Source organism: Salmo salar, chromosome ssa27, assembly GCF_905237065.1.
Source record: "Salmo salar chromosome ssa27, Ssal_v3.1, whole genome shotgun sequence".
NCBI lineage: Eukaryota > Metazoa > Chordata > Actinopteri > Salmoniformes > Salmonidae > Salmo > Salmo salar.
The window spans coordinates 25625582-25652513 of NC_059468.1; the positions used below are offsets into that span (position 1 = coordinate 25625582).

The following is a 26932-nucleotide window of genomic DNA, read 5'->3' on the forward strand; positions in this document are numbered from 1 at the left end:
CCAGTTTGACTCTTTATTTTATTTTTTTTAGACGTCAGCATTCCAATTACAGACCAGACCAGTGCCAGGGTGGCTGCTGAAGGTCTACTCTCTGGCAGTTTACCAGAAGACTTTTGATCACAGAGTTTCTGACAAACATTTCTGCCCACAATGAAGAGGTGGGAAAGCACCTTTCCTGAGAGGTACATCTGTGAAATAGGTCATGACTAAACAGAAAAGTCAACAGCCTACCACCCTAGCAGATGGGCTAAATGGGGACAAAGGATCTACAGTAACTTCTCTCTGGAAGACATTTTATTAGCCATAATGTATTCTTAATGGTGGAACCAGGACTTTTCATTTCCACAATGAATCCATGCCATGATATGGCCAGTCGTCTTCCAGTAGGGGAGGACTTGCATTTGGCATTTAAACCAAATATTCACTAGTGTCCTAAAATGTACGTACAGTGCCTATAGAAAGTCTACACTCCCCCTGAAATGTTTTTCCTACAGATCGACACAACCTACTCCACATTTTCAACGTGAATGAAAGTTAGAACATTTTACCCCCAAAAATTACAAATAACTGAAATATAAATTGGATAAGTCTCTCTATCCTGAGTTAAAACTTGGTGGATGCACCTTTGGCAGCAATTACATCTGTGAATCATTTTCATTAAGGTTCAACCAAGTTGGCACAACTCTTAGGGAAACATATATCCATCGTTTTTTTGTCAGGCTCAGTAAATTTGGTTGGGGATCACTGATGGACAGCGATATCTAAACCTTGCCTCTGATTTTTTTTTAAGCAGATTTAATTCTGGACAGACTAGACCACTCAGGAACACTTAACCTCTTAGAAAGACTTCTGGTGATAAACGTTCAAGGATGTGTAGATTTTCTATAGGCACTGTATGTATCATCCTAGTGTGGTCAAGAGTAAACATTTTCAACGGGATTCTGCATCTCACTCTTTTATACCTCAAGATGTTCAGAAGAGAAAAACATCCCCTCATAGAAAGTCAATGGAAAAAATGGATTAGCATACCACATACACGGTAGAGAAATTAAAATACCAACACGGGAAATCTAGTTATTAGTCTAGGTCAAGAATAGTATATTTCCAATTTAAGGAAAATTGCACATCTTTATGAAAAGGTAAACAATGAAAATCACTAACAAAAACAACTACCATTCATATATCATTCAACAGTAGAGAAGTACACAGCATCCAGTAACTATCCTGCTGTGTTTCAGCAAACCAAGCAGAGAGAAGCCAGTGAGACAAGTGCCCCAATACGGACTTTGGCCCACCATGCTGTGAGGCTTTGAGTGATGTAAATTGCACTGACCTGAGGGTCAAGGCCAGCCGACACCATTATAACCAATCATGCATTTGCGACTATCATTACACACTGATCTGGATGCATTGGCCCACCCTCTCTGATATCAGAGTTAAGCACTATGAACTGCTCAGAGGTCAGATTTAGACCAACCCCATATGGTTAAGCTGTGAGAGTGTGTGAGCTACACAGATCTGGTATTAACTCTACTCAGCTGTGCTCTATACCACATTACTGGTGCTATTGGTGATAGTAATACATGACAGAGACAGCCTCTTCAGTGTTGGAATAGAAATGACATCCTAGGGTATTACAGTGACTGGAGTACATGAAAAGAAAAAAACAAATGCCTGTTATTACTCAAAGATATGGAAATATATGGGCCTGTGTGAACCAATTGGTTTTGTGCCATCACAACTTCACTTAATGAGAAACTGTATGTCACAGCAAGTGTAATGTATAATCTTCTACTTGTGCAGGTTCCTAAACCATGGACATTAGAATAGAAACATACAGTCGTACAAACATACAAGTGTTACGGTGTCACAACAATATTGTCATAATTTCATTGTTTTTAAATTTAAAAACATTTTTCTTTTTTGGTTGTTTTGTGCTATAGGGTTGTAAAGAGGGAGCTGAAGAAGGGAGGAGGTGAGAGAACAGAAAGAGGAGACAGAAGGGGAAAGAGGGTATGGTTCTAGTGAATGTCAGCCTGGCTAGGGGTCAGGGGTGAAAGGTCAGGCTGGTCTCAGTGGGGCTGTTCTTCCTGGGTGGCGATGGGCGTGGCCTCTGGCCGTTTCTCCACGGGAACAGTAGGGTCAGAGGTCGCTGTAGAGGTCAACACATCGCCAAAGTCACCCTGAGATGCCGTCGGGCTCATCTTGACCTGCAGGTGGTAGAGGAAGAGAAAAAGATGTTGAATGAGTGAATGAATAAATGAAGACAAACAAATTCATACATTTTTAAACATCTGTTGTGTTTTGATGAATTTCTCCCCAAATATTCAAAGATAAATATTTTAGGGCTCCTCCAAATGTACTGAGAAGTGATTAAGTTCTTACTCACTCCTCTTCTCATCTTTTACCTTTAAAGTCTCGACTTTCTCCTCAAACGACTTAAAGGTGGGTGTGTTCCTGTGAAGAGGGACACGTGATATGAGTAGAGCGGGAAGAAGAGGAGTGATATTGCAGAGACTAGTGTGTGGCGTCTGAAATGACACCATATTCCCTATTTAGTGCACTACTTTTCATAAGGAACGTTATCCAACAACCCATCCAGACAGTTCAGATAACTATAGAGGATTCCAGAGTGGCCACATTCCAGTCTCTTCCAGTCACAGATCATATAGACCATTTACTGACCAGAGGGTAAAAACACTAAGAATACAAGAACGGGGATAAGAAAATAATGTTAGTGTCAGAAATGCACCTCAGTCCCTATAAACTAGAGGGGTGTTGGCAGTCGCATCTCAACCAACAGATGTAGGCTCTTCATTTGATCACTTGTTGCTGGGAATTTTCCTGCACAGTGGGAAATGCAAACTTATGGTGTATTTGAGGTTTAAAATAGCTTCTAATGTTTGTAATTTCCATTTTAAAATGTCAGAACTCAAGCCAGTTTTTCCTCAAGTCCGCGAAGCTGCGAGACATTATTGTAAAAGGTGCTACAGAGAGTAGAGGGTTCCAGCAAGCCGCGGTTTGGTTGTTAATGTGTGTGTTCCCTTACCTCATCACGGGCATACTAGCAGAATGCTGTAGGGAGCGTATGCTATCCGACAGCATTAAAAAAAGAGAGATGGGGGGTTACCAAAGAGAGTGCCCCAGTGTGGAGAGGTAGACAGACACATTCCTTCATTCATCCTTTATTTCCTACATTCAATCCAAGTTCAACTGACGAGTGACTAAGAGTATGTTGAGGTTACCATAGTCATTTATGGCAATGTAGACCTACTGTACACACACAGTCATGCAATCACAAGAAGCATTTGAATGAATCCTCACAGATCTCACACAGAACCAGATTCCCCTAGCACAGAAGAACCCATGCAGTACAGTGACAGAGTGGAGAAATAGATATGAACTCTACAAGCAGCCAGGGGTTAACACTCAGCAAGACGACCTACAGAGTAATGATCTAAACAGCATCTAAATGACTTAGTATGGATGAACTAACTACCGGCACCAGCAGGGACAGTCTTACCCAAAAGCATTGGAAATAGATTGCAATCTGTAAAGGCCAAGTATTGTGTTAAAGACATGTACAGACAATGAACAATACATTTCCCATGATAAGACGAGCATGAGTATTCTCCCTGCCTGCCTCTTCAGTCCCCACTCTACTTGATAAAATACACTACAAAACTTCAGGTCTAAGCTTAAGCCCTCTCTGTGGTAAAAAAAGAGCCTGTCTTTGTCTGCTTCCAAAATGGCACCCTATTCACTACACGGTGCAGTACTTTTGACCAGAGCTCATTGGGACCTGGTCACAAGTACTGCACTATATAGGGAATAGGGTGTCGTTTCAGACGCAGACTATGCGTGTGCCTCACCTGACGTCCTCAAACTTCCTGCTGATGGCCGAGCCCACGCTGGTGAAGGCTGCCGTGGCCTTCTGACCAGCTACGGACAGGCCCTCTGACGTCTTCTTATAGCTGTTAGGAGGGAGAGCGAGACAATAAGGAAAAAATGAGAGAAAATAAAGAGACAGAATGTACACATTCCCCCTCTGACTACTGAGCATGTGTTGGCTGACTCTGCAGAATAGTGTGTGTGCTCACACCTGCATGTGTGTATGCCTGTGTAGAAGTGTTACGTATGTGTGTATGCCTGTGTAGAAGTGTTACGTATGTGTGTATGCCTGTGTAGAAGTGTTACGTATGTGTGTATGCCTGTGTAGAAGTGTTACGTATGTGTGCGTTCCGGTGTGTGTACAGCCACGTACGCAGTAGAGGTGGTGACCTCCTGCCAGCTCTTGCTGATGTTCTGTTTGAGCTCGTTGAGAGGAGTGATGCCCAGCTTCCTCTTGAGGTCTGCCACCTGCTTCTCCTTAGCTGCCAGCACCTGAGACAGAGTCACGACCTCATCCTCCACCTGAGAGAGACAGACAGACATGACACAGAGAGAGAGAGACATGGAGACAGACATGAGAGAGAGACAGACAGACATGACACAGAGAGAGAGAGACAGAGAGAGACAGATGAGACAGAGACAGACGGTGAGAGAGCGAGAGAATGCAACAGACAGTGAGAGAGAGACACACACACACACGGCGCGAGACACGCGGTGTAGGGGCGAGAAACACGGGGTGTAGGGGTGAGAAACACGGGGTGTAGGGGTGAGAAACACAGGGTGTAGGGGTGAGAAACACAGGGTGTAGGGGTGAGAAACACAGGGTGTAGGGGTGAGAAACACAGGGTGTAGGGGTGAGAAACACAGGGTGTAGGGGTGAGAAACACAGGGTGTAGGGGTGAGAAACACAGGGTGTAGGGGTGAGAAACACAGGGTGTAGGGGTGAGAAACACAGGGTGTAGGGGTGAGAAACACAGGGTGTAGGGTTGGGCAGTATTGACTGAAACAAATTCTTTTTTGTTTTGTTTCCCCCACCAGAACCAAAATTCCGTCATTCGTACAACAGAGTTTTTGTTATACATTATAACACTGGAAGTATCTACATTCTTATAATAGCTAGACCTCTGACTTGAGCCAGGGTTCATGACTTACCTTGAGCAGTTCATCTCGTAGTTCCTCCTGTTCCTCCTCTGTCAGGGTGGGGAGGGAAGGGGGCACGGTCACCGACATCACTGCATCCTCCCCTACCTCTGTGATAGAGTCTGGTCTCACAGCACCTGGAGAGATGTAGTGGGAGGGGAGGAGATGGAGAGAGACAGGGAGGGTAAAAAAAGAGAGAGTTAAGAGAGACATCCTCCGAGTTTCTGATCCTCAAAGGCTTGAGAGGACACAGCAGGTGTTCAATGATAGCTGTCAACTTAGTGTTTCTCCTTCTGGAGTAGAGGAAGAAAAGACATAGCCCAGTGTCCACGGGAGGTGGAGGGACCAGCTAGATTAAGAGAGAGCCTTTGAAAGGCAGGTGTCAAACACACACACACACAATATTGTGGTCTCACTTCTTTGATGTTGGACTCTCAGCCAGGGCAAGACCCTGTAGGAAATGAAGAGTTTATTTCCAAAACACCATATCCACAAATCACAGTTGTGTTTATTCATAGATTTTAGATGTATAGGATTTTTTGTTTTGTTTAACGCTATATATCCATTGTTAAGCTGGAATGGAATATGTTCGTATCCTGTATACTTGACTGTCATTTGCGCTTGTCTGTGGATAAGAGAATCTGCTAAACAGACGTTTTACATACAGATCATGTTACTGTATTCAATCAAATAAAAACTAAAGAAATAAATATATATTGATGTCACAAATGTATCATTTGTACAGTTCTTTATTAAACATGTAGTTATTTGTTATATTTGACTGTAAAACTAGCAGTACTACTTCTCTGAGAGTGATGAGGATATTTGGCATTTTGCAAAAAAAAACGGATTAATTGTCTCTCAGAAATGAAACCATCAAGTGATAGAGTTTTAACAAATACATGTGTCATTGAACAAACGCCATGCCATGATTAGATAGAGTGGGGTGGTTTTTCACTCATTATTTATTTAAAACAAAAAAAGCAAACGCACCAATATTTCTGAAAATGTATATATAGTGTTTTGGAATGAAACTCTTCAATTGTAACATGAATAACAGCTGAACTTCCTGGATGGAGACATTAAGATTTTTCAGCAGGAGAGAACCAGCCATGCAAGAGAAAGTGGGGTAGTTCAGAACAGAGTTATCAATCAAAAAGACACAGAAAAAGGCTGTCAGTGGAATAAAAACTCCAATAACTGATCCCTAGCAGCAACAAAAGAACCATGTTATGAAAAATGTGGATATTTTGGCCGGTGCAGCACGAATCACGGGTGTTCATTGTGATCTGGTTTTGACCCTGGGAACGGATGGTTCTGTAATTGATTAGTATTTGAGATAACTACTGTAACCACAAGTTGAGATACAGAACTGCAGCTGACATGTATCTATGGATGTTACCTGTATGGATGACAGTTGATTGCATCAGTAGCCTGTTTTAGATAACCACTTTTCTTCATGCTTACATGAATGGCTAAAGAAGCAACTTCATACGAAACCAGTGATGTTTTGGACATAAGAGATTGAATGACTTTCTGGTCCTTAGTGCTTGTTGACCACATTAAGGCTTCAGGATTAGGAAGACCATGACCAAGACCATTGGAAATAAGAAACAACTGAGTGAGTTTGCTCAGCGAACAGGCATCACACCAAGAGAATCCAGAGAAGACTGGCTTGAACAGGCATCACACCAAGAGAATCCAGAGAAGACTGGCTTGAACAGGCATCACACCAAGAGAATCCAGAGAAGACTGGCTTGAACAGGCATCACACCAAGAGAATCCAGAGAAGACTGGCTTGAACAGGCATCACACCAAGAGAATCCAGAGAAGACTGGCTTGGCCTCACACCAAGAGAATCCAGAGAAGACTGGCTTGGCCTCACACCAAGAGAATCCAGAGAAGACTGGCTTGGCCTCACACCAAGAGAATCCAGAGAAGACTGGCTTGGCCTCACACCAAGAGAATCCAGAGAAGACTGGCTTGAACAGGCATCACACCAAGAGAATCCAGAGAAGACTGGCTTGGCCTCACACCAAGAGAATCCAGAGAAGACTGGCTTGGCCTCACACCAAGAGAATCCAGAGAAGACTGGCTTGGCCTCACAAGTAATTATGAACCAGTAGAAGCATGCTCTTCAATGGTTGCTGAAATTACCATCAACCTACCAGAAATGTACCCAACTCTGAATATCAAATAATATTTCCATGAGATAAATTGTGTAGAAATGCTCAACACATTCACTCAACTCTTCTTGACCTTTCCCTTTCGATTGTTTCCCTCCCCTTGATGACTAGGCAGTGCCACTCAGGTGTCTGCAGTCCTGGTAGCTGTACTGCTGACAGTGACAGGTCTGTGTAATCTATACCACCATCCCAGACCACAAGGGCTTCTACCTTAGATGGGTTCGAACAGGGGTGTCAAACTCATTTTGCCCACAATGTGGCAGTAACTATAAAGATTAGCCGACATCACACAAAACATTGATTGTTTTTGCTCCAATGCAAATGTATAGGTACTCTGTATTCGCAGCCACAGCCAAAAAATAAAGGCCACTACTTTAAATGAGGCCCGTCTGTTGAGAACTGAGGTTAATCCCATCAGAATGGCATGGAATAGCAGCGTATAATTAGCCTGTCAGTATAACAAGCCAAAAGGGTTTTTTAATTGTTAAATTAAGTCATTGAACCTTCCTATAATTTGTTTTTACAGTGGCCAGTGTAAGCTAATTATATTGCTGTAGGTTAACTAGTAATGATGGGACTGCCAGCATAGTTAAGAGTCATGTAACTTTTTGTTCGGTTTTTTGACCAATATTTGTTTAAAGGGCTTTGGCTGTGGTACCAGCTTTGTTCGGTCTTGTCATAGCTTGACCAAGCTCCTCTGATGCCAGCCCAACAATCCAAAACCACTCTAGGTTTCTTTCTAGGAGTGTTTTCAGTGTGGTCTTGTCAGAGTTCAACCCCCAGCAACCACCCACCCATTTGACATCTGCCCCAGACAGCCCCTTTTATAAAACAGGTCAGAATGTGACAGCAACAGAACGCAGTCACACGCACACACATCAAGAAACGCAAATGAGATCTCCTTTTGTTCACATGCACACCCCTCCATCTCATTCTCTTTGCAAACACCCTATCCACATCCCAGTACAAATACAAACTCCTTCACTCACTCACACACTGCTCTGGTTACCTCTGGCTGTGACAGTCACGTGCGGTGAGCCCGGTGGTGTTACATTGAAGCTGGGGGACAGATAGAGGTAGCTGCTATTCACCCCCTGCTCAAAGTCAAACGGTGACTTGTATTCCTGCTCCAGTGCGTCCATGGCTGTTGCCTGGCTGGGTTAGGTGGCTCCAGGCTGGGTTAGGTGGCTCCAGGCTGGGTTAGGTGGCTCCAGGCTGGGTTAGGTGGCTCCAGGCTGGGTTAGGTGGCTCCAGGCTGGGTTAGGTGGCTCCAGGCTGGGTTAGGTGGCTGCAGCCGCTGATTGCCTGCATGTGCTAGGACGCATGCAGCTGGGGCACAGCTCACTCAGTGCTCCGATTGTCCTCTCCTGTGTCCGCGTCTGGCAGATGCACGGTACTCCTGTGTCGTGTGTGTGTGTGTGACTGTGTGTCGTGTATATGACAGTGTGTGTGTGTCAGTATGTGACACTGTGTTGCGGTCGGACCCACACAGCTCCAGCCAGGCTAGCCTCCTAGCCTGTCTGTCGGTCTCTGGGTCTGTCTTTCTGCTGCAGGCTCACATGACATGCAGTCATCCAGGCAGGCCGAGGTGGCGTCACGACAGTCGCTCTGTGGTGTTAATGAGTTACCTTCCCTTTCGCCGTCACTCTCTGCCGACACTGCAATCACCAACCACCACAGTCATTAGTCAGGCACTCCCAGTCTCCTGGTAGCTAGGCTTCTCTGTTGTAAATAATCCCAAAGGTCACTGGTGGATTGCTGCAATCATCCACAGTTTCTGATTCTGCACACCCAGGAGGTTTTTAAAGGAAAATACCATAAAGATGCTAGGCTATGCTAGCATTTATGGAATGCAGGAGCGCTTCTGTGATGAGTTTCCAGCTCTAGTATACAGCCCTGGTCCCTCTCTCCCTTCCTCTATCGCCCCTTCCCCATCCATCTTGTCATCTAGGGAAAAACGAGGTTCCATTTGTTGGTTGGTCACATGACACACTCAGGCCCGGGATAGGGCAGGCCCGTGAGATGGAAGCAGCCGTAATCTGCAGTGTCCCAGATTACAGCGAGCCGCTAATCCAGTTCAGACTGTCCAGCTGGGAGCTCCACTGTACTGTTACTGTACAGAAAGAGACACTATGTACCAGTGAGCAGGTAGATGCATCTGTATGTACCAACACTTACCGTACAGAGAGCAGGTAGCTGCAGCTGTATGTACCAACACTTACCGTACAGAGAGCAGGTAGCTGCATCTGTATGTACCAACACTTACCGTACAGAGAGCAGGTAGCTGCAGCTGTATGTACCAACACAGAGCTGTGCTGTAGCGTGTGGAGAGAGCCTTGCTGTACTATATGTAGTAGTCTACCAATGCCGAACTGTGCTGTTTAGTGTCTACTGCAGACACAATAGATGAGCCTTTTGTGAGCGTAGGCATATTAAAATATGTGTCCATGTTAATGGTAGCCTATACGACACCTACACTGGTGTACAGTACAGGCCAATGCTCACTCACACAGGTCTGTTTCAGAGCATAGCCTTAGCGTTCTTTTCCCATGCTGCTCGGCAGTAGCGGGGTCAGTGTTTGTATTGCGTTACACTAAAGTTCTGTACGTAGCCACTTCTGTATGGGTCTACATTTTATTTCATGAGGCAAGTCAGTTAAGAACAAATTGTTATTTAGGGCCAATAGGGCCAATTGTGCGCCGCCCAATGGGACTCCCGAACTAGGCCGGTTGTGATACAGCCCAGGATCGAACCAGGGCCTGTAGTGACGCCTTAGACCGCTGTGCCACTCGGGAGAGTGGTAAGGAAGGAAGGACCTTGGATTGAATGGAGCAAGGTTCTGCCATTGTTATAGGAATCTTGGATTTTTCCATTTTTGTCTTTGTAAGAGCCATGCGTGTCCTAGCAACCGTCTGTGTTGGATTGCGAACTATAGAAATGATTCTACCAGTGAAATATATGGAGAGTGTTACAGTATGACAAGGCTGTGATACAAAGATTCAGGTTACAATGAGGCCTTACAGTGAGCACTTCCATTCACCAAGTTCCTTACAAGCGAGCAAGCAGGTGCGCACGCACACACACCAACCTCGTCACCTCCTCATTCTCTCCGAAGTTGGTGTGAAGAGTTTATAGGTCCCGGATGTTTGCCTTTCTGGCTGGTCTTTGTTGGCCGGTTACCAAAGCATGCGTCACAGAGTACACACTCACACACATAAAAATACAAAGTAAAAGTCAGCCACGCATCATCTTAAAGGGAAAGTGTGATATTATTAATGCAAATTTCATTCTAACACAGCATAATTTGTACCAGTAAGTAATATGCTATTCATTTATCTGAATGTTGATAATGCAATCCATGTGCTCTAGTGATGTCTGATTGGAGTTTGATTGGTTATACCTAGGAATTCCTACATGGGAGCACAAAGCAGGTTCCGTCACTCATTACAAGTGACTTGAAGCTAGCTACATCTGTGTGACTTATTTTTGTATTTCCTCCTTCCAGGGATATAACAAAAGCACCCTGTAGGTCAAGTAGTCACACTTCCTTGCCAACAAGTAGAACTTCACAATTTGTATTAATATTAGAAGAATTACAGTAATAACTTATTGAATCCATGCAACTTCTCCACAGTGGCATGTATTCATGAATGCCAGTCTCTTGACAACAAGGTAGACGAAATTCGAGCAAGGGTTGCCTTTCAGAGATTGTAACATTCTCTGTTTCACGGAAACATGGCTCACTCGGGATACGTTATCAGAGTCTGTACAGCCAACCGGTTTCTTCACACATCGCTCCAACAGAAACAAACATCTCTCTGGTAAGAAGAAGGATGGGGGTGTATGCCTTATGATTACCGAGTCGTGGTGTGATCATAACAACATACAGGAACTCAAGTCCTTTTGTTCACCTGACCTAGAATTCCTTACAATCAAATGCCGACCGCATTATGCCAACCACATTATCTACCAAGAGAATTCTCTTCGATTATAATCACAGCCGTGTATATCCCCCCAAGCAGACACATCGACGGCCCCGAACGAACTTCATTTGACTCTGTAACTGGAAACCACATATCCAGAGGCTGCAGTTATAGTAGCTGGGGATTTTAACAAGGCTAATCTGAAAACAAGGCTCCCTAAATTTTAATCAGCATATCGAATGCGTGACCCGGGCTGGCAAAATTCTGGATCATTGCTACTCTTAACTTCCACGATGCATACAAAGCCCTCCCTCGCCCTCCTTTCAGCAAATCTGACCACGACTCCATTTTGTTTCTCTCAGCCTATAGAGAGAAACTGAAACAGGAAACGCCCGTGCTCAGGTCTGTTCAATGCTGGTCTGACCAATCTGATTCCAAGCTTCAAGATTGCTTCGATCACGTGGACTGGGATATGTTCCGGATTGCCTCAGACAACAACATTGATGTATACACTGATTTGGTGAGCGAGAATATTAGCAAGTGCATCGGTGATGTTGTACCCAAGGTGACTATTAAAACCTTTCCCAACCAGAAACCGTGGATTGATGGCAGCATTCGCTTTTAATCATGGCAAGGCATCCGGAAACATGACCGAATACAAACAGTTTAGCTATTCCCTCCGCAAGGCAATCAAACAAGCTAAGTGTCAGTATAGAGACAAAGTAGAGTCGCAATTCAACAGCTCAGACACGAGACGTGTGTGGCAGGGTCTACAGTCAATCACGGATTACAAAAAGAAAACCAGCTTCGTCGCAGACACCGACGTCTTGCTCCCAGACAAACTAAACAACTTCTTTGCTCGCTTTGAGGACAATACAGTGCCACTGACATGGCCCGCTACCAAAACCTGCGGGCTCTCCTCCACCATGGCCAACGTGAGTAAAACATTTCAACGTGTTAACCCTCGCAAGGCTGCTGGCCCAGACGGCATCCCTAGCCGTGTCCTCAGAGCATGCGCAGACTAGCTGGCTGCTGTGTTTACGGACATATTCAATCAATCCCTATCCCAGTCTGCTGTTCCCACATGTTTCAAGAGGGCCACCATTGTTCCTGTTCCCAAGAAAGCTAAGGTAACTGAGCTAAACGACTATCGCCCCGCCCCGTAGCACTCACTTCAGTCATCATGAAGTGCTTTGAGAGACTAGTCAAGGATCATATCACCACCACCCTACCTCACACCTTAGATCCACTCCAATTTGCTTACCGCCCCAATAGGTCCACAGGCGACACAATCACACTGCCATAACCCATCTGGACAAGAGGAATACCTATGTAATAATGCTGTTCATCGATAACAGCTCAGCATTTAACCTCTTACATCTAGACGTTCCGCTAGCGGAACACCTGCTCCAGTATCCAATGATAGGCGGTGCGCGATTTACAATTCCTCAAAAATACAAAAACTTCCATTTTTCAAACATATGACTATTTCACAGCATTTTAAAGACAAGACTCTCCTTTATCTAACCACACTATCCGATTTAAAAAGGCTTTACAGCGAAAGCAAAACATTAGATTATGTCAGCAGAGTACCCAGCCAGAAATAATCAGACACCCATTTTTCAAGCTAGCATATAATGTCACAAAAACAAAACCACAGCTAAATGCAGCACTAACCTTTGATGATCTTCTTCAGATGACACACCTGTGACATTATGTTATACAATACATGCATGTTTTGTTCAATCAAGTTCATATTTATATCAAAAACCAGCTTTTTACATTAGCATGTGACGTTCAGAACTAGCATACCCCCCGCAAACCTCCGGTGAATTTACTAAATTACTCACGATAAACGTTCACAAAAAACATAACAATTATTTTAAGAATTATAGATACAGAATTCCTCTATGCAATCGAGGTGTCCGATTTTAAAATAGCTTTTCGTTGAAAGCACATTTTGCAATATTCTAAGTAGATAGCCCGGCATCACAGGGCTAGCTATTTAGACACCCACCAAGTTTAGCCCTGACCAAACTCCGATTTACTATTACAAAAGTTTGATTACCTTTGGTGTTCTTCGTCACAATGCACTCCCAGGACTGCTACTTCAATAACAAATGTTGGTTTGGTTCAAAATAATCCATCGTTATATCCAAATAGCGGCGTTTTGTTCGTGCGTTCAAGACACTATCCGAAGTGTAAATAAGGGTCACGAGCATGGCGCAATTCGTGACAAAAGATTTCTAAATATTCCATTACCGTACTTCGAAGCATGTCATCCGCTGTTTAAAATCAATTTTTATGCCATTTTTCTCGTAAAAAAGCGATAATATTCCGACCGGGAATCTGCGTTTAGGTAAACAGACGAAAGAAAACAAAGCATGGGTTCGACTCGGGCACGAGCCTGAGTCTCACGTTACTGTGACCAGCCACTATCCAAACGCGCAACTTTTTTTCAGCCAGAGCCTGCAAAGCCACGATTCAGCTTTTTGCCGCCTTCTGAGAGCCCATGGGAGCCGTAGGAAGTGTCACGTAACAGCAGAGATCCCCTGTAATGGATAGAGATAATCAAGAAGGCCAAGAAATTGTCAGACAGGGCACTTCCTGCATGGAATCTTCTCAGGTTTTGGCCTGCCAAATGAGTTCTGTTATACTCAGACACCATTCAAACAGTTTTAGAAACTTTGGAGTGTTTTCTATCCAAAGCTAATAATTATATGCATATTCTAGTTTCTGGGCAGGAGTAATAATCAGATTAAATCGGTACGTTTTTTTATCCGGCCGTGAAAATACTGCCCCCTAGCCATAACAGGTTAACACCATAGTACCCTCCAAACTCGTCATTAAGCTCGAGACCCTGGGTCTCGACCCCGCCCTGTACAACTGGGTCCTGGACTTTGACCGGCTGCCCCCAGGTGGTGAGGGTAGGAAACAACATCTCCACCCCGCTGATCCTCAACACTGGGTCCCCACAAGGGTGTGTTCTCAGCCCTCTCCTGTACTCCCTGTTCACCCATGACTGCGTGGTCATGCACGCCTCCAACTCAAATCATCAAGTTTGCAGAAGACACTACAGTGGTAGGCTTGATTACCAACAATGACGAGACGGCCTACAGAGAGGAGGTGAGGGCCCTCGGAGTGTGGTGTCAGGAAAATAACAATCACACTCAACGTCAACCAAACAAAGGAGATGATTGTGGACTTCAGGAAACAGCAGAGGGAGCAGCCCCCTATCCACATCGACGGGACAGTAGTGGAGAGGATGGAGAGTTTTAAGTTCCTCGGCGTACACATCACGGACAAACTGAAATGGTCCACCCACACAGACAGCGTGGTGAAAAAGGCGCAACAGCGCATCTTCAACCTCAGGAGGCTGAAGAAATTTGGCTTGTCACCAAAAACAGTCAAACTTTTACAGATGCACAATTGAGAGCATCCTGTCGGGATGTATCACCGCCTGGTACCGCAAGTGCTCCGCCCACAACCGTAAGGCTCTCCAGAGGGTAGTGAGGTCTGCACAACGCATCACCGGGGGCAAACTACCTGCCCTCCAGGACACCTACAAAAAGATCATCAAGGACAACAACCACCCAAGCCACTGCCTGTTCACCCCGCTATCATCCAGAAGGCGAGGTCAGTACAGGTGCATCAAAGCTGGGACCGAGAGACTGAAAAACAGCTTCTATCTCAAGGCCATCAGACTGTTAAACAGCCATCACTAACATTGAGTGGCTGCTGCCAACATACTGACTCAAATCTCTAGCCACTTTAATAATTGGATGTAATAAATGTATCACTAGTCACTTTAAACAATGCCACTTTATATAATGTTTACAAACCCTACATTACTCATCTCATATATATATATATATATACTGTACTCTATCCTGTCTACTGCATCTTGCCTATGCTGCACAGCCATCGCTCATCCATATATTTTTATTCATTCCTTTACACTTATGTGTATAAAGGTAGTTGTTGTGAAATTGTTAGATTACTTGTTAGATATTACTGCACGGTCGGAACTAGAAGCACAAGCAATTTGCCATCAGCTAACCATCTGTATGTGACCAATAAAACTTGATTTGAAGCCAGACTTCCCCCCACAAAAAATGAATGACCAAGACTTTTTTTTAATATATATTTTTTCTCTGTGTTTCATAATTTTCCTTCAATTCAAAGGAGGCTGAATGCATCTCACCAGAGAAAGCATCAGAGAGAGTGAACCTGTGCCCCTGTCTCCGCTATGTGTAGCCTTATCTGATGCTGTCTGGTCAAAAAGAGTATGATAGTGTTGCCACCTGTAGCATTGAACGCAAAGGAAGCCAGCGAGCATTTGGCCTCCCTTGATTAGGAAAAAAAGTATATAGCCATTCAGTGTTGAGCTAAACTGTGAATGGTCCGGGCGCAAAAAAAAAAAAAAAAAAAAGGGTGTCAAGGGAAGCCAGTTTGGATTTGGCGTCACATCAAACATCATTGACAGAAAAAAAATGAATTGTTGCATCTCATTGTGTTGTCCTCCGGTGGCTATCTAGCTAGCTAAAATTGTCCCTTTCCTAAATTAGCCATGGACAGATAGGGATTTGGACTTTTTATTCAATTACCGTACTGGCCAATGACTATTACGGTGATTCAGATCCAACCATAAATTCATACATTGCGTCTCTTGCCTGAGAGGATGGAAGTTCAATATGTAGAAGGTTAATGTTAACTAGCTGGTGCATCGTTGCCCATGAAAGGAAGTTAGCCTAGCGAGCAAGCATTTTAGCCAGGTAGCCTTGGATAACAAAAACTAAAAGCGTGTACTGTCTGCCATAGACCAGATCGGCAACATGAAACAGAGGAGGATGGCATTGGCGTTTCTCTACAAGTAAGGTGAGTCTCTCTCTCTCTCTCTCTACACACACACACACACACACACACACACACACACACCAGTACCATGGACAGCCACATATGTAGTTTACGTTGATTGGACTAAATTGTCTTTGGAATCTTTTATTTGTCCCTGTATTAGACTAAGCATAGGTGATTTGAGGATGTTGAAATGTTGGTGGAATAGTGGAACCAGCTCCTATATTCTTTGTGGTAATTCTCTGGTGTTCTAAATCAATAGTTGTTTAGTAGTCAGAAAATATCAGAAACATGACCTTACTTACATGCAACATGCTTTGTGGACTCCCTGGTTTTGTAATGAAAAAAAAGGTGTGGTTGAATTTATTCTGCCACCGTCTCCTTATTGTCTCGGCCTTATCCCTATATATCACGGGGTCAAGGCATATGAACTAACAGGTTATAGAGCAAACAACACAATTATCACAACACATTGGCTGTAATGTGGCTTTTTTCCCAGTGATTTTACCCATGCACTGCCTCCCCATTTAGGTGTAGGTTTACAAGTTAGGTATTTGTTTTCAGTGGGGATAATGATTCAAAACAGCAGATAGCCATCTCTCTTTGCCTGAAATGTTCATTTCAAGAAACCCGAGCTGGCAACTTTAACCTTACCAGTTACACATAGAACTCCCTAAACCAAATAGGCTACTGATGAAAGCGAGGGTTTAAACTGGCAAAGGAAGGAGTGCCACTGTTCTTTGACTGTGTCTCTTACTTTAGCTTCCTATTTTTCTTATTCCCTCAAACCCGGGACCAGTGTCAGACATCCATTTTACCACTGCCCAGCAGAGTTTGAACACAAACAACGGACACCGTGGTCAGACAGAAAGACGGTCCTTTAAGTTGTTAATACTCCACAGCGTCTTGTCAGTAGATTATTTCCTGCGCACCGTGTCACATGGTGGAGGGTCCCAAACAGGAATCATGAGACACTGGCTGGATGGATGATGACTTTCCAGCCCAGACCAACCGTGGCTGGCCAGTCAGTCAGTCAGGGGCAGGATGGAAGCCAGACAGTGTGGAGATAAAAGGCCTAGGATTTCTCCACACCTAAAAATGGGGGAATCACCCCATGACCATGGGACACTGGGGAAATGACTCAAGTCTCCAGTCCAGGCCTGGACACAGCCAGGGGTGGCATGTGAGAGGGGAGGCCTGCGATTTCCAGTGTTATGATAGGAGGACCATGACAATCTACTAGAGAGGGAGTTCTACTGAGGCACTTCAGGGATATGAGGGGAGCTTTCCTTGGGTGTAAATAATAAAAGAGCAAATCTATATTTTGGTGGTGTAATCTGAGCTAGAAGACTGTTGCAGCTTATTTTTCAGGCTCTCACAACAATGTCATTCAGAGATGGCAATCGTGTCCTTCTCCCGTGGAGATCTTTGCTCTACATTTGTCCCGATTTCCTCAAGATCTTATGATCAGCTGGCCTTGAATCTATGCTATCGTGCCCGGAAACCTGCTCCTTTTACTCTCTGTTCCAAACGTGCTAGACGGCCAGTTCATATAATCTTTAGCCGTACCCTTATCCTACTTCTCCTCTGGTGATGTGGAGGTTAATCCAGGTCCTGCAGTGCCTAGCTCCACTCCCACTCCCCAGGTGCTCTCATTTGTTGACTTCTGTAACCGTAAAAGCCTTGGTTTCATGCATGTAAACATTAGAAACCTACTCCCTAGGTTTGTTTTACTCACTGCTTTAGCACACTCTGCCAACCCGGATGTCTTAGCCGTATCTGAATCCTGGCTTAGGAAAATCACCAAAAACCCTGAAATCTCCATCGCTAACTATAACATTTTCGGCCAAGATAGAACTGCCAAAGGGGGCGGTGTTGCAATCTATGCAGAGAGAGCCTGCAGAGTTCTGTATTACTATCCAAGTCTGTACCCAAACAATTTGAGCTTCTACTTCTAAAAATGCACTTTTCCAGAAACAAGTCTCTCACTGTTGCCGCTTGCTATAATGTTCTCCCCTTTGGAATCCCTAGCATAGGGATAGGTAAAGCCCCGCCTTATCTCAGCTCACTGGTCACCATAGCAGCACCCACTCGTAGCACACGCTCCAGCAGGTATATCTCACTGGTCACCCCCAAAGCCAATTCCTCGTTTGGTCGTCTTTCCTTCCAGTTATTTGCTGCCAATGACTGGAACGAACTGCAAAAATCTCTGAAGCTGGAGACTCATATCTCCCTCACTAGCTTTAAGCACCAGCTGTTAGAGCAGCTCACAGATAACTGCACCTGTACATAGATGGGCTGTTTACAGATGGGCTATCTACCTACCTCATCCCCATACTGTATTTATTTATTTATTTATCTTGCTCCTTTGCACCCCAGTATCTCTACTTGCACATTCATCTTCTGCACATCTACCATTCCAGTGTTTAATTGCTATATTGTAATTACTTCACCACCATGGCCTATTTATTGCCTTAACTTACCTCATTTGCCCTCACTGTATATAGACTTTTTGTTTTCCTTTGTTCTACTGTATTATTGACTGTATGTTTGTTTATTCCATGTGTAACTCTGTTGTTGCATGTGTCGAATTGCTACGCTTTATCTTGGCCAGGTCGCAGTTGCAAATGAGAACTTGTTCTCAACTAGCCTACCTGGTTAAATAAAGGTGAAATAAAAACATTTATTAATTAAATTAGCGGCATAACAAGAAAAGCAACAAAGTTAACAACAGCATAAGAGCAAAGATGTGAGACTGCAGGTTTTCCTTCTGTGATCCTCCTCATATACAGGCCTTTGTCTTGTATCACGGGACTTGGAGGAAGTTGGGTCAAAATAAAGCAACAGATACTTCTATCCCAGAAGGGTTTGTGTATGGAGTGGACATTCCATTACAGCTGACTTGACATGGAATCTGACAGAGTTTTATCATGTTATGGTTTATATTCAGCTGGAGTTCAAATAAACCACTATCTTCACAACAATAGGCCTTTTACATTTTACATGAGTAATTTAGCAGACGCTCTTATCCAGTGCGATTTACAGGAGCAATTAGGGTTAAGTGCCTTGCTCAAGGGCACGTCGGTAGATTTTTCACCTAGGGTCGGGGATTCGAACCAGACCTTTCGGTTACTGGCACCAACGCTCTTAACCGCTAGGCTACCTACAGTCTGGTCAGGCATATCACCATCTTCTGCTTGGTAGTAGGGCTGAGCAATATGGCCCAAATACCCTTTCAAAATTTTTCTAATTTTTGACAGTATGATGGCATTTTATGTTTTTGAATAATACAAGTAAAACATTTGCTTAATGAGTAGTGCGTGACCCTAGGTTGGCAACACATACATTCTAAGTGATTTCAATGGGTCTCTCTCCATTCTGATTGTTGTATACTGTTCAATTAAACGTCAACCTCCAAAAATGTCTGCATTTTTATACATTTCCTGCACTCATTTGAGATCATTTACCCACTGCCACATAGGGCTGCAGGATATAGGCAAAACTTCTAGGCCTTATTTTTAACCAAATGTTGCAAACGCAATTTGATTTGCACTTTTGATCAAAACACTTGGATGAACTGTTGCAATCATGGAAATACAAGATAATAGTGTGGGGCCTCCCGAGTGGCACAGTGGTGCCACTAGAGATCCTGGTTCGAGTCCAGGCTCTGTCGCAGCCGGCTGTGACCGGGAGACCCATGGGGCAGCGCACAATTGGCCCAGCGTCATCCGGGTTAGGGGAGGGTTTGGCCGGCCGGGATGTACTTGTACCATCGCGCTCTAGCGACTCCTGTGGCGGGCAGGGTGCATGCACGCTGACACGGTCCCCAAGTGTACGGTGTTTCCTCCAACACATTGGTGCGGCTGGCTTCCCGGTTAAGCATGCATTGTGTCAAGAAGCAGTGCGGCTTGGCTGGGTCGTGTTTCTGAGGACGCACGGCTCTCAACCGTCGCCTCTCGAGTCCGTTCGGGAGTTGCAGCGATGGGACGAGACTAACTACCAATTGGATACCACGAAAATGGGGAGAAAAATAATAATAATAATAATAATAATAAGTGTGCACTTTGAGAACAGCATTGTTTGAAATGACAATGAATGAAGATGCCAGGGAGGAGTTATTGTGACTGGGTAGAAACCAAAGTGTTGACATGTGTTTCCTAGGGGACACTATAATATTTGGCTACATTGAATGTTCGCTCTTAGCTACTTCTTGTAGCTAACATATTCATGCTTACCGTATTCCTCTTTGCTTTAGAAGATACTGTTGCAAACATGCTGATTTAAGTCTACACCGTCACTGGTTTTATTAGGCTGTATAGGTAATTACTTTCTCTGACTCAGTACATGTATTAGCTAGACAGCTAACAAGCGATTAGCATTAGGTGCTAACAAGATTTTGGCCCAACTTGCTAAGAAAAGACAAACTAGCTGTTTGCAGATGTACGAAACACAACCAAAGTGTAATTATAGAACGCTAGTGGATTTATATTAAGAAGCAAATTGAAAACAGCATCGTTGTCATCAACATTGTTGCATGTGCTGCATTGACCATGCAGACTTAACGAAAGTGTCTCGTGGTCGAGGAACAACAAATGCGCTCCTTGAGTGACAGGGGGCGGGGCTAGGTCTTTGTGGAAAGAGGCATGGAAAGAGAGAGGAGAGAGATGACTCAAGTAGCGAAGTAAACTATAAAAATGGCCATTATTACATTTAAGAAACTAAAAACATTCAAATAACATTATAGAACGTTAAGTAAAAACCCAAACCAGTCCGTGCATCAATACCGGTATATCGTAAAATAAGGTACCGCCCAGTCCTAATCTACAGGTAGATTAACTGCCTAAATAAAGGAAAAATACTTGAGTAAATGAGGGATACAAAGTATATTGAAACTAGGTGCTTCCACACAGGTGTGGTTACTGAGTTAATTAAGCAATTAACATCCCATCATGCTTAGCGTCATGTATAAAAATGCCCAGTTGCCCATTAATTTGGCTACCATGGCTAGAAGAAATCTCAGGGACTTTGAAAGATGGGTCTCAAAGGAGCATAGGGGGTTTAAGGAGTCTGTGCGTGTCTCATATCAACCCAATTGAACGGGAGATTCTGGAGCGATGCCTGAGACAGAGTTTTTCCACCACCATCAACAAAACATCAAATGATGGAATTTCTCGTGGAAGAATGGGGTCACATCCCTCCAATAGAGTTCAAGATACTTGCAGATTCTATGCCAAGGCGCTTTGAAGCTGTTCTGGCGGCTCTTGGTGGCCTAACACCCTATTAAAACACTATGTTGGGGTTTCCTATATTTTGTCAGTTACCTCTATGACAACTGTCTGCTCCTTGATGTTTTAACCAGGTCTTACAGGAAGAGGTGTCAGTCAGTGGAGTCTCAGTCTTGGCTGGTGGATGTTGCTGCCTCAGATTCTGAAAGACTTCCTACAATAGCCAGACCTCTCAATGGAGCCAGTTGTGTCTTATTGAAATCTAATTAGAGTAACTTTGCCATGACCTTGGTCTTACAGTAATTACTATCATTAGGTTAGGCCGCATCTCAGAGAAAAACATGTTTTGAAGCATACAGGAAGGAGAAAAGTTTTTCCTCAGTTCACACCATTCTAATGTAGAGCTAGCTTGTGGTTAATGCTACATTATGAAAGGAGATCAATATGAAATATTTTGTTTGCCAACAAAAGTTTACAATAATGTCTGTTTGGATTATCTGGGATGCATTACCAAGGGCCATAGGTAAATTAAGGTTTTCAAAAGCTATAAACATATTTGCATTCATTTGATAACCACATCTTATTTAATTGTCTGAGTAATAAAGACTTTCAGAGATTTCCAGCCTTACATGAAATAAACAGTAGGTCTATGATCATTAAGACTGCAATGAAACTGCTATGCCTGTTCTTATATACCCATTATGCCTCATTGTTGCAAGGTGAACCTGCAAGCATTTCATTGTAATGTGTACTAGAGGTCTGCGCGGGACCGATTTCTTCATTCCGCTCCTGCTGGCTTTCTGTCCGACTCCTACCCACTTCAGCTAGAACTGGTCCCGAACCCAACCACAGTCCCAATGTTATTTAGGCGTAGCCCATGTGACACAGCTCACTTGCTAGCCCTGGTCCCAGCAATGTTGCACCCTACATGCAAAATCAAAAGCACTAAAATAACAGAAGAAATAGATTAAATTACCAGAGATTACTCTACATAATTGAGACCACACATGCTCTTGCATGCTTAACTAGGAGAGGAAGGCTACTGAATTTAAAGCAGCGAATTCTGAGGTTTGTGTAAAGTGACAAAGAGGTGCTTTAAATACAATAGGTAAACCTAGGCTTACGCATACAAAGCAGAAAGATTACCATTTCCAAGTTGTCTGTCTGAACGACCGCGCCACAATGATCTCCGTTTAGACCCGCATCCCTCTACTGTGTACCCTTTGCACATGACAAATAAACTTGACATTGGCCCAGGCTTCTTCTTACTTCTGCTCCACATTCACACTATCAGTCATATCGTGAAAAATAAACATCTCATTGGCCCTTCCACATCCTGCTAGTGAGGTGGTAGCCTACTTTTGAGGTAAACTGCAGCTCACACATTCATGTACAACGTCGCCACAAATATGTTACATCACAGCATAAGGCTCGCTAAAGTAAAGACATATCTGGGCCTCATTTTGTGCAGAAAGACATTCCCAGGCACTGTACAAACAAATGGACCCCTGAGAGCAAAAACGGACCCCTGAGAGAATAGAATAGGTAAGTAACCAATGGCAACTATGAAACAGAGAAGAGGAAGAAAGGGTGTTTGTATCAACTCAGCTCAATTAAACAAAGAGGCAGAGAAGTACATTTAAAAAAAGTTAGAACACCTACTCATTCAAGGGTTTTCTTTATTTTCTACATTTTAGAATAATAGTGAAGACATCAAAACTATGAAATAACACATATGGAATCATGTAGTAAGCAAAAAAAGTGTTAAACAAATCAAAACATATTCTTCAAATAGCCACCCTTGCACACTCTTGGCATTCTCTCAATCAGCTTCACCTGGAATGCTTTTCCAACCGTCTTGAAAGAGTTCCCACATATGCTAAGCACATGTTGGCTGCTTTTCCTTCACTCTGCGGTTCGACTCATCACAAACCATCTCAATTTGGTTGAGATTGGGGGATTGTGGAGGCCTGGTCATCTGATGCAGCACTCCATCACTCTCCTTCTTGGTAAAATAGCCCTTACACAGCCTGGAGGTGTGTTGGGTCATTGTCCTGTTGAAAAATAAATTATAGTCCCACTAAGCCCAAACCAGATGGGATGGCGCATCGTTGCAGAATGCTGTGGTAGCCATGCTGGTGTGCCTTGAATTCTAAATAAACCACAGACGGTGTGGGGGTGCTTTGCTGGTGACACTATAACACCTCCTCCTCCATGCTTTACGGTGGGAAATACACATGCGGAGATCATCCTTTCACCCACACCACGTCTCACAAAGATACAGCGGTTGGAACCAAAAATCTCCAATTTGGACTCATCAAACCAAAGGTCAAATTTCCACCGGTCTAATGTCCGATGCTCATGTTTCTTGGTACCAAGCAAGTCTCTTCTTATTGGTGTCCTTTAGTAGTGGTTTCTTTGCAGCAATTCAATCATGAATCTGAACAGTTGATGTTGAGATGTGTCTGTTACTTGAACTCTGTGAAGCACTTATTTAGGCTACAATTTCGGAGACTGGTAACTCTAATGAATTTAACCTCTGCAGCAGAGGTAACTCTGGGTCTTCCTTTCCTGTGGCGGTCCTCATGAGAGCCAGTTTCATCATAGCGCTTGATGGTTCTTGCGACTGCACTTTAAAAAACTTTCAAAGTTCTTGACATTTTCAGTATTGACTGACCATGTCTTAAAGTAATGGACTGTCATTTCTCTTAGCTTATTTGAGCTGTTCTTACCATAATATGGACTTGGTCTTTTACCAAATAGGGCTAGCTTCTGTATACCCCCCCCCACACACACACACACACACACACACACACCTTGTCACAACACAACTGATTGTCTCAAACACATTAAGAAAATAAATTCCACAAATTAACTTAATTAATTTAATGCATTCCTGTTAATTGAAATGCATTCCAGGTGACTACCTCATGAAGCTGGTTGAGAGAATGCCAAGCTGTCATCAAGCCAAAGGGTGGCTATTTGAAGTATCTCAAATATATTTGGGTTTGGTTAACACTTTTTGGTAACTACACGATTCCATATGTGTTATTTCATAGTTTTGAAGTGTTCACTATTATTCTACAATGTAGAAAATAAGAAAAATAAAGAAAAACCCTCAAATGAGTAGGTGTTCTAAAACGTTTCACCTGTAGTGTATATGTTTACTGAACTGGAGCCATTCCCTAAGTAACACCAGTAAACCCTACAATAAAAGGCATTTCCCCCCTGGTAAAACAGTTCCTTTTCAGGCCTTTGTCATTAAGGTTACCTTAAATTCTGATGAAAGAGAGACCTGCAAAAGACACTATATTTCTCAAAAAGGAGTCTTAAAAGCCCATAAATGTGCTCTTTCATCTGTTTAGGCATAATGTTTGGCTGATATTGGTCAATTAGGCTCCAGATGAAGGTGCAGTCAGACACAGACTCCCCTACTGCTTTTACCTGAAGCACTAAAAACAAACTGAACATCTCACTCTGTTGCCATGACAGCTGCCTGACAAGAAGAAAACCATTGACTGGTGGTCCCATCATGAGTCACCCTGATGAAAATCTTGGCAACAGAGCCGTTTCATATCCAGTGTACACTGGGACTAACTATTTTGAATTAAAAGGTCATTCAAAAAAGGGGTCATATTTGCTGTGTATTTGCTGGCATGTGAACAACGCTGCCTTTTGTATTGAATGCCAGGTCGGCTTTTGATGAGCACGAATATACAAAAGGTATCAACGTTTTTTTGGTGTGTGTGTGTGTTGTGTGTGTGGGGGGGTGGGTGCAAACAGGTTTCTGAACCTCAAGACATATTACAGAACAAGCAGATGGACTTCAGGAAACAGCATCACCTCTATGCTCGATGTGCCGAAGGATGCTGATCCTGCTCATGACAGGTGACTAAAATGTAATCTATATAAAAGAAGAAGACAAGCAGGTCACAGAGGCCTTCCTACCTGGCAGCCCCTCCTGCAAAGTACACAAACAAGACACAGTGTGTCTCTGGCATCATCCTGCAACCTGTTGTTTAAACAACACACTGCTCCCTGGCCTGCCTGGCCTGACTAACAGCTGCAGTGAGACGTGAGAGGTGGGCAAGCAGACATGAACGGAGAGGAGGGAGGAGAGGGAGGCACAAGGCAGATGGCTGCCCAGCAGGAGAGGAGAGGGAGTAATCAAAGCCAGGAAAGATGCATTCAGCTGCTACCTGTCTGGCCCTGCATCGAATCACCTCCCAAGAGGGATGTTGGACAGAATGGGAAAGGGAGGAGAGGGAAGAGGTCAGAGGGGTCATAGGGGACTGCAGAGCAGACGTAGACAGTGGGAGAATATCATTGCATACTCCTCACCTCCTTCTCAAAAACCATTGGATGAGAAAGCCAGAGGCCTCTGACCTCCTCCAATGGGTTTTGAGAAGGTGGGAGGGAGAGAGGAGGTGCAATTCAGATTCTCCCAGTGATGCTCCTCCTCAAAATGACACAAGTGGCATAGGTTACTACCTGGATTGTTATTGTGAAAGGTGTATATCATTCTGGGAGTAAAACCATAGGCTAGACCTGTAGAGACATGAAGTGTTTACCCATTTCCGAGATGTCAGGAAAACTAAAAAGTGCTGATAGAATGTTGTCTAGTAGTCTGTCAACAGCACAAGACTAACCACAAGAACAGTGCAAATCAAAGGCTATTCATAACCGTACACTTTAGTGATGCGGCCTATCAAATAAACGTAACACGACGACATCATACACATAGTACATTCAAAGTGTGAAAATTGAATTGACAAATGTGCCAGAGACATTGTCTACAACGGAATTAATGAAGTTGTTCACAAACCTTTAAAACGATGAAAGACATACAGTAAACTTACCAATGGGTAATAAAGGCATACACGTGAATGATCAAGAAGGAGAACAATCTGTACACAGTAAGGAATGTATGACACATCTACAGCGAGGTGTGGTGTGTGGGCGTTCCAGGAGCAAACATATGGTAAACTGTATTTTCAACCCACTTCAGTGAAAATAACAGCAAAACAACGCATAAATGTAATGTTTGAACCAATATTATGACTCATTCAACGTTCTTTCAAACGCGTGCAACAAAGTAACGTTAACAATTGAAGTTGGGTTTTAAATTCGAGGACTAGACAAACTTCCTTATCTGTATTGTTTTTCCTCCCACATTCAAAGAACAGGAACATTGTACAATGTTTGAGTATCTTGTTTAACCTGTGTGGTTTGAGATGAATGGCTTGCATATTATTGTCTCTGGGTATATCGAAGACTAGAACATTCTTTGTTTAACTTTTTTTTTTTTTTTTTAAATCTTCTGCAAAAGGATGAACTTGAGTTAGTTAGCATATGCTCTGATTAGCCTACAGCTAGCTGGCTAACTTTGGTTAGAAACAAACTAAACAGAGTTTTAAAATGGTTGTCAGTAATAGTACTGTCATTTTGCATGCTGTAACAAATACCTTACCTTGATCTGCTTGCTCCATCCTCACGCTATATGCTGTTTCTGCTATTCTTATTTGATCCAAAAGCTTGCAGGTTCCCCACTTCGCTCCTGCAATCTTGTGCACTCACATGCTCGCGGTAGGTGGGGTCCTCTGTGACGTCAAGCCGTAGAAAGAGCACGTAGAAGTGTAAACAGAGGGTGCGTTCGTAAATTCACTCTGGATATCTACTTCGATTTCACAGCGCTCTCGTCTGAGTGTGC

General features: G+C 43.6%; 1 protein-coding gene across 10 annotated transcripts; it reads right to left on the bottom strand.

The window, feature by feature from the left end:
• Positions 1–26932, bottom strand: tpd52 (tumor protein D52). 10 transcript variants are annotated; one of them, XM_014178205.2, is made up of 8 exons: positions 26693–26932; positions 5044–5168; positions 4265–4413; positions 3873–3974; positions 3524–3550; positions 3050–3091; positions 2409–2457; positions 1–2210 (listed from the first exon to the last, which is right to left on the bottom strand). In XM_014178205.2, the coding sequence occupies exons 1-8, from the start codon at positions 26709–26711 to the stop codon at positions 2073–2075; spliced, it is 651 nt and encodes a 216-aa protein (XP_014033680.1). In that variant the 5' UTR covers positions 26712–26932; the 3' UTR covers positions 1–2072. The 10 variants fall into 10 exon arrangements, with proteins under 10 accessions (XP_014033680.1, XP_014033681.1, XP_014033679.1 ...); XM_014178206.2 differs by lacking the exon at positions 26693–26932 and adding an exon at positions 26082–26375; XM_014178204.2 differs by lacking the exon at positions 26693–26932 and adding an exon at positions 8227–8807 and having other exon boundaries at positions 2390–2457.